The 8547-nt window shown below is 38.6% G+C and overlaps 1 protein-coding gene across 2 annotated transcripts in view; it reads right to left on the bottom strand.

Annotated features, from left to right (window-relative positions):
- Positions 1 to 545: 545 nt before the first annotated feature.
- rab10 (RAB10, member RAS oncogene family) overlaps positions 546 to 8547 on the bottom strand; it is an 18449-nt gene continuing 10447 nt past the window's right edge. The window contains exons 4-6 of one of the 2 annotated variants that reach the window (XM_010790526.1): positions 4012 to 4101; positions 2563 to 2670; positions 546 to 1671 (exon numbers count right to left, since the gene is read on the bottom strand). In XM_010790526.1, the coding sequence (XP_010788828.1) occupies positions 1585 to 1671; positions 2563 to 2670; positions 4012 to 4101 (285 nt within the window). In that variant the 3' untranslated portion in view covers positions 546 to 1584. The remainder of the gene's footprint in view (positions 1672 to 2562; positions 2671 to 4011; positions 4102 to 8547) is intronic. The other variant, XM_010790527.1, reaches the window with a different exon arrangement.

Genomic DNA, 8547 nt, shown 5'->3' with positions numbered 1-8547 from the left:
CCGTTAGCTGTAAAAATCCATAGATTAGCCGCACCGTTATATAAGCTGCAGCGTCGAAAAATGGGGAAAAAGGCGTGGCTTATAGTCCGAACATTACGGTATTTAAATCCTTAGCACAATTGTGACTCAGCAGTAAAAGTACATNTCTGGGATTTGTAGTCTTTCTAGTTGTGTATTTTTCATAGTCTTATATTTCAACAGTTTTATGATAAACTGTGACTTTTTTGACATGGAAATTATTTAAGATTGACAAACATGTGTAATTCGTGGCACAATTCAAAGGAGATCGAAATAATCTTTCTCTCCCCATTGACTTCAATGGGGAGACTGTCTACAAGTCTACTATGGCTCATATTTTCAAAATACTGTACTATTACTTTTTCATGAAATTCAATTAAATTGAGAATGATGCAATAAGTCCCTCAAATTAAATATCATAATTCAAAGTTTCCCTGAGTGTTAAGCCCTCAAACAGACAGTATTTTAAATAATAATTAGACATGAAAGGACACATGAAAGAGCACATCATTGAGGACAAAACAAAGTTAACTTAAACAAGCTTATTTTTAATGGATCTGCAAAACTGTTTGAATTTCCAAAGAGAACTTGTGTACCTCCCGCCCACAGTTACCCAGTGGCAAACGTTACACAACGTTACAGAAACGCTTCCAACCCAAAGAAATCTGCATGCAGCAAACAAAATAAAAATAAATCAAACCCAAATAGGAAAAAAAAATAAGTAAAATAAATCATACAGATAAAAATAAAAACATCAATAACAGGACATACTGTATAATACCGTTCTCTTGGCCGGAGGAGAAATTCAAACGTTCCCGCTTCAGTTGCGGCGTCCTCTGACAGAGCCGACAGATTATTAAACTGTAATTTCATTGGGTGGATGTGGCCCCGCCCACAACACTAGCCCCGCCCCTGTCTTCCATATAAGGCACAGGACAAAATAAACCCCCACATACAAAAGGAGCTAGCCACGCCTCTGTCACTTGGTAACAAATTGTAAATGACCAAATACGATTAGACAACAGAAAAGTGTACAAAATGTTAATCCTACATTTGTCTTTTTTTGTTTTTCTTTTATTTAGATTTCCTCTGACCGAAAGTGAGTGACGTGGGTGGGGGGTGAGGGTGGGGTTAAGGGTGGGGGTGTCCAACCAGGTGAGCTCAGGCAAAGGAAATATTAAAAATATGAGCTTGTCTTTTCACACATTATTTCTTTATCTTTTTTTTTTCTTTTTTTTTTTAACAACTTTTAAAACAAATGACATTAAACGTGACTGGATTTCTCTTTTTATCAGAAATAAAAATGATCATCAGATGGAGAGTGGAAGAATATGGTGTAGGGGGGGGGGAGGGGGGGGATTAGAGAGTGAAGTGTTTTATTGTTTTATTCTGATAAAGAGACAGACAGAGAGTGTCAGTGTGCAAGAAAAACTCATGAGACAGGTTAGAGAGCGAGAGAGTTAGAGTTAGCAGTTAGAGAGAGAGAGAGAGAAACTGAATATGTGTGTGTGTCTGTCTGTGTGTGTGCGTTAGTGTGTGTGTGTGAGAGTGAAACCGAGGACTTGTTCAACTGCAGCACTTGCTCTTCCAGCCTGTGACTCCACCTCCGCTGCTGATGTCCACGTTTTCACTGTTGGGCTCTTTTACAGGCGTCTGTCGGACAAAACACACACATAAAAAAAGATATGAGTAATTAGGACGATGGTGCAGCTTTTTATGAGCTCTTTCAAGGTACCTCAACTAATCATTTCAAGATTCTAAAAGTCTTTATCATCACGTTAAAATGTCATAAAATCGTCAACGAGGGAATTTGAGTTTTATTCCTTTATACCCAGAGAAACCATGTAGATTGTCTTTTTGTTTATTTCATCACCTGTTCCTATTAATGTTGATCTTTGAATCATGATTATTATGAATATGTTCATTTTCACAGTAAGGGATCGACTTATTATCTAACTTAAAATGACAAATGAACACAAGTAATAAAAACACTGACTTTCCATCGACTTACTTCTTTAACTTTTATAACGTGGGCTAAGTGGGAGATTCGCCATTTTTTTAAATGATAATTGACATCTTAAGTTTTAGACCAACTGTCAACACATTAGATACACTTACAAGTAGCAACACAGTTCATAATAATAATAATACATTTGATTTATATAGCACACTTTAAACAAACGTCATCTCAAGGTGCAGTTAGCATCTGACTGGAGCTAAATTAGCTTTTCCTAGAAGAGCAAAGCTATTAAATTGCTTCTTGGAGAGTATTGTGAATACTAATAATACAGATTGATACATTTAGATTTGATAAATACAGATAAACACATTGATTGTTCCCCCTTATTCAATCTATAAAATACAATAAATACATTAGTTATTTTAGAGTTGTATATTTGCACTATACGTTTTCACTGTACCTACTTTGCATTGCTACACAGTCATTTTACCCAGAGGTAAACAAAGTGTTATCTTATTTGAAGTTATACAGGTATCCCAGGAAATACTATTGGGCCACAAAAAAAATCATTATCGATCACATACACTCACCTTTCTGAGGATGTCTTCTGCTAACGTGAGGAAAGCCTTCTCGATGCTGACGTTGGCCTTAGCACTCGTCTCAAAAAACCTAATGCCATGCTCCCTTGCAATCTGAGGAGGAGAACAAACAGCCAGTTAGAACGACAAGTGTGGTTTAAGTTTAATAAAGTTCAGTCCAAAAATAAAGTGTGCAGAACAGAGATCAGGTATCAATGCTGTTACCGACACACAGTCAGGTGGGTGTGTGTGTGGGTAAGCAGATCTGATGTTGCTAAATCTGCAGACCGACTAGTCACTGCTAGTTCGTTTTGGAACACACACACACACACACACACACACACACACACACACACACACACACACTAAATTAGTACATGTACAGTAAGAGAAGAGAAAAAAATACGTTTTCCCATGAGGGGGGGGTTTACATTTCTGCTGAATTACCCAGGAGGTGTTGTTTGCTTGACCACAGAAATAAAAAGGATTTAGGCTCAAGTGTTAACACTTTGCAAGAAGACAAGGAAGTCATCACTGCAATCTTTGAGAATTTGAATCCTGGTGATTAACCTGGATATGTAGATGGATGCCATTTTGTGTGCAATGTGTTAAATGTTTAGGAAAACTCACGTAATGCAGGATTCCTATAGCATATCTTTTTTTAGCTTTTCCCCGCACCTTACAGTGGTGTTAAATGACACTTATTTACAGTACATACACAGATGTAATGGTGGTTTAACAAATGACAGACGGATGACAAAGCTACATTATTCTACAGCGAGGTGAAGAATTTAAAGAAAACAACCAAGTTCTGTTTCACCTGTGAAATTAGATTTAATCATGAATGCTCCAGCCATTATCCTGTGTCAAAGTACAGTATGTGTTTCAAGCAGCTAAACTAACCATCCTATCACTAGTGTTATTGTCTGTGTGTTTTGGGTAAATTAATCTATGATGAAAACGCTTGTAGGCGCCGACAAATCACCGCCTGGTCTGTATGAAAATACATCCGTTTATTACATGATGGATCATAAAAGTGATATGTGTTTTTGACAAGAAGCCCATTCAACACGTTTTCTAATACATACAATGTCTGCATACAAATTGAATGTCCATGCCTATAGCTGTACATAAACCATCCCATGTATTTATGATATACTACACAGCTCTGTCTGCAACAATATTTCCTCTGTCATCTTTTACACCACCTTTAAATCAATTCTATATCCTCCAAAACAATGCAGTCCTTTGTTTTGAGCCCTGCGGAGAATATATGAGGATTCATGGGGCAATTTGACTACAAGTCTTGAACATAATAGATGTGATTAACTGCAGGGGAGTAAATCAACTTGTTCAGGTCCATGAACTGGATAGCAGTAAAAGAAGATCAGCCAATCAGAAGGCAGGACAGTGATGATGAAGTAACAGCTGCTGCAGTGGACTGCACCATCTCACCTGCTCCCCCTTGGCTTTTGGTACGACCCTCTTGTCCTCCATGTCACACTTGTTGCCTAGCAGCATCCTCTCAACGTCCTCATTTGCATGCTGAAAAAGATAAAGAGGAAAGAGTAGATTATTAGATTAACGTTTCATATCAGCTTCATTACATATTTTTGTTTTTGTATTCGGGGTTGTGGGTAACGGTATTTCGATCTCTCTGTCTGTACACAAACTGAAAGATTGACATTAAAGTTGACTTTGAATACATGTAGCTTCATCTCTGATTACAACGACAGATAAGAGATGCTCAGTTTACTTTTGTGAATGTCAGTCGAGCGGCATCAAATCCTCACGTTTAAGAAACTGGAAAAAGGGGATTTTTATCCGACTGTTGATCGATAAACTACCAGAGCAAAATCACTCATTGGTTGAAGCGGTCACAAATGTTTGTAAACTTGCTCCAGAAATCTTTGTTTTGAGGGCAATGACAATATAAGGTTGTAAACTACTGATCAAGATTGTACTTTTATTAATCTACGAGCAGCAGAAAAGCCTTCATCCGTTTGCTGTAGTAGTAGTAGTAGTAGTAGTAATAATAATAATAATAGTAGTAGTAGTAGTAGTAGTAGTAGTAGTAGTAGTAGTAGTAGTAGTAGTAGTAGTAGTAATAATAGTAGTAGTAGTAGTAGTAGTAGTAGAAGTAATAGTAGTAGTAGTAGTATTAGAAGTAATAATAATAGTAGTAGTAGTAGTAGTAGTAGTAGTAGTAGTAGTAGTAATAATAGTAGTAGTAATAGTAGTAGTAGTAGTAGTAGTAGTAGTAGTAGTAGTAGTAGTAGTAGTAGTAGTAGTAGTAGTAGTAATAGTAGTAGTAGTAGTAGTAGTAGTAGTAATAATAGTAGTAGTAGTAGTAGTAGTAGTAGTAGTAGTAATAGTAGAAGTAATAATAATAGTAGTAGTAGTAGTAGTAGTAATAATAGTAGTAGTAGTAGTAGTAGTAGTAGTAGTAATAGTAGTAGTAGTAGTATTAGTAGTAGAAGTAATAATAATAGTAGTAGTAGTAGTAGTAGTAGTAGTAGTAGTAGTAGTAATAATAGTAGTAGTAGTAGTAGTAGTAGTAGTAGTAGTAGTAGTAGTAGTAGTAGTAGTAGAAGTAATAATAATAGTAGTAGTAGTAGTAGTAGTAGTAGGGTATATTGATCTATTTATTGATGTGTGTCTTGTCTTTTTGTATGTGATATGGACCTTGAGTCTGAAATAAAGATTGAATATATGTGCAGGAATCCTGAAGTCAAATGTAATACATTTTAAGACCTCATCTCCACTTTGAGTTTTAACCGGTTACCTTGGCGACACACTTTACCTCACATTGACTATATACAGTATTGATTGTCCTTCCTCCTTATCTTCCAACCATTTGGACGCAGACTTGCATTTCCCCATAACGATGTTGTTTAACAACCGGCGTAAACGGGCCTTCACGCTATCAAGCAGTGAGCGTGCGATGTCCTGTTCAGATGACGTCAAATCCAACGGGATGCCAGAAATAAACTACACAGAATCACACTACAAATGCTGTTTGATATTTTTTCAATACTTGTTAAGACCCCGCGGACACCCTGCTTGTCCTTACAGGTCTCTAACAGTGAGAAACATTACAATGAAGTGTTCAGACGTCTCACACCTTCATACTGGTCATGTGTCGTAGTTGTATGTGTTTGAGCAGGCAGGAATAATAAAGATAGATAATGAGTTGGAACTGTTGCAGTAATAGTGGTATGCGTTTGCTTTGGCAAGGATCCCTTAAGATTAGTCATGCAATAGCATTTTAATATCACTGCTGAGATAAGGAGGAGTAAGATATCAGAATAGCAAACAATGAAAGGTGCAAGGCAAAAGGAAAACAAAGAGAAGGGGAGTCAAAACTGAGGATTTTACTTTAGTCTGCGATCCCTTTCCCTTATAAATATTAGATTAACTTAGCAGCTCTTAAAGTGTGAGTGTTGCTACTTAAACACCTACACTTTACAAACAGGGTAAAGCTTTATATTATGCGTTTTAAATGTTACGGTTTTTAACGAAATGGCATGTGTTTGGGAAATACTGAGCACACGCTAGGGGGTGCAACAACTAATCGATTGAAATCGATGACCAAATTAGTTGCCAACAAAATCAGTCGTCGATTCGTTGGTGACGTCATCACGTGTGTTTCACAGGCAGTTTATCGGTACAGGAGACATTTAAAACATTATGTCATATGTATTATTGCTACATAAACATTATATCGCCAACTCAGTTTCTAATATGCAAAAAGACTACAAAATGCGTCTATGATTATTTTTAGTATTTTCGATCTTTCCAATCCAGACGAGAGATCTCTTTCCCCGTCTGTGTGCGAGGGGGCGGGGCAGTTTACACACACGCTCTCGCTACATGCAGCAACACACACACACGGAGGAGATGGCGGAGAGAACGCGCTCCGAGGTGTGGTTAAACTTTACCCGTCTCGATGTGGACAATGCTCGTTACCTAAAGTGCAATAAGAGTTTAGCATGTAAGGGCGGTAACACGAGCAATTTGTCTAAACATTTAGCAAAAGTGCTCCACATCCAGACGGAGAAATGTCTTTCTAGTAGCTCTGTAGCCCCGTCCACGAGTAACGTTTCCACGTCAGGTGTTATGTATGCTAGCAGCAACACACGGAGTTAACTCAATGATACAAACATGGGTTAATGATTACAGGTAACTGAGTTATTTAGTTTGTTAAAGTTTTAGCTATTCTGTTTACAGTTCTGTCATCAGATTATTTAATACGATTTGTTAAAACATTGTTGTTTCTTTTGATGTGAAATATTATTTATTTAATTTAAATAATAAGCAATATTAATTTTGTTCACAGTTTGTTTAACTTATTTTTTCTCTCCAAAAGAACCGAAAAAAAGACCGGATCGATAAAAGTAGTAGTACCGTTAAAACCTTAACGATACCTCAGTCTGCCCAGCGAGACATAGGGGGTCCAGGACGTTCAAGAAGTACCTCGACGTACACCTTTGTAGGAGGTCTTGGTGGTCGTCCTAAGCCTCCTCCTTACGTCGACCTTTCACCTCACTGTTTCCCAACTCTTCTAGGAAGTAGTGTAGTAAAGAATACTTCACATTGTTGTTATGTTACAACGGCGGATTTCCGTTTATGACAAGATGACGAAAGGTTTGAAAGGGGGGACGACAGGAAGCGTACACAATATTGCACAGAGCAAAAGTACGACAAGATATAAGAGAATCGACAAGAAAGAGAGGAAGAGAGAGGAACGCCAGGTGATGTCGACTTGATTTTCCATTTCATAGACACGACAGAACACTGTGTCCCTCATCAGGTGTGTTGAAGTCAATAAGTTCAACAACAACTATTCTCAGATCACAAAAATATTCTACACCATTACGTCGTACACCCGGTTTCTTGCGTACGAGTGAGTAGAGTGTGTAGAAACGAAACTGATTTAACTTCAATATTTGACGTATACCTTTTTGTCGTACAAACCGGGGCACAGGAGTCTATAATGGAATATACCGGTCAAATATTGAAATAAGATGGGTATGAGGTAAAAACAAAATTAAGTTGGAAAAACAGCTGTACTACACCCTGGTAGAACTTAGTGAGAACTGACGGGACACGAGTCCACCGAACAGAAGTCTTCGAGTCCTCGTCCTACACGTAACTACGAGACGGTCTTTCTCAAGGTTGATGTAGGCCGATTTCGCTCGTTCTAACCTGGTTTAGGTACAAGTTCGCTTAGTTCACGAGCCGTAGCCTCGCAAAACCCCTCCACACGACCGGTCTCTTTCTCCTGGTGGCCTTCGCGACCATGCGGTAACCTTCTGCCGAGGCGTTCTTCCTGCACGACGACTTCCTTGGTCACCGGGTGCACTTCGACTCTCCCTGTAGGACCGGCTCCCGCTGTTGCACACCACCACGCAAGAAGATGATGAGGAAGGTCCCTGTCCCTGTGGACATGAAACAGTACCTCATGTAGGGGCCTCCTCTGTACTACTCGGAGGAAGTAGGTCCCGACCCTTAAAGTTTCTTCTTGTAGCGGGTCAAGAATGTAGCGGCCTCGAGTGGACGCGACCTCTCCAGGTCGTTCTACCCAAGTAGGTGGCTCCTAGTAGTTCGGGCTGTTAGTAGAGTATCCTGGCTGCCTGTGTAGTTTGACTGGCTGAAGCCCGAGACACGTGGTCCGAAGCGACCTGCGCTGCTGAGGTTCATGAATGGTCTCACACACCCACAATGAAAAGAATATAAATTTGCAAAGTTGAACTTACAAATTAAGTGGAGAATGTTTTTCTACATAAATCTGCGCACCTGGTGGTACATATTATTACTGAAGTAAAAGTATCAGTTTTATATTTTGAATTTTGTTCGTACCATATATTTCGGCACTTTTACCTCCCAGAGAGAGATTTAAAAAGAAAATTTGTTTCAAGTAGGTACATACACGTTTTTGTCACTATTATTCATCCCTACCATAGCAATTCCCAAAATCTGCCATTCCCT

Source organism: Notothenia coriiceps, unplaced genomic scaffold, assembly GCF_000735185.1.
Source record: "Notothenia coriiceps isolate Sejong01 unplaced genomic scaffold, NC01 NC01_scaffold00034377, whole genome shotgun sequence".
NCBI classification, from domain to species: Eukaryota; Metazoa; Chordata; class Actinopteri; order Perciformes; family Nototheniidae; genus Notothenia; species Notothenia coriiceps.
This window is presented reverse-complemented; position numbering and strand designations above follow the sequence as displayed.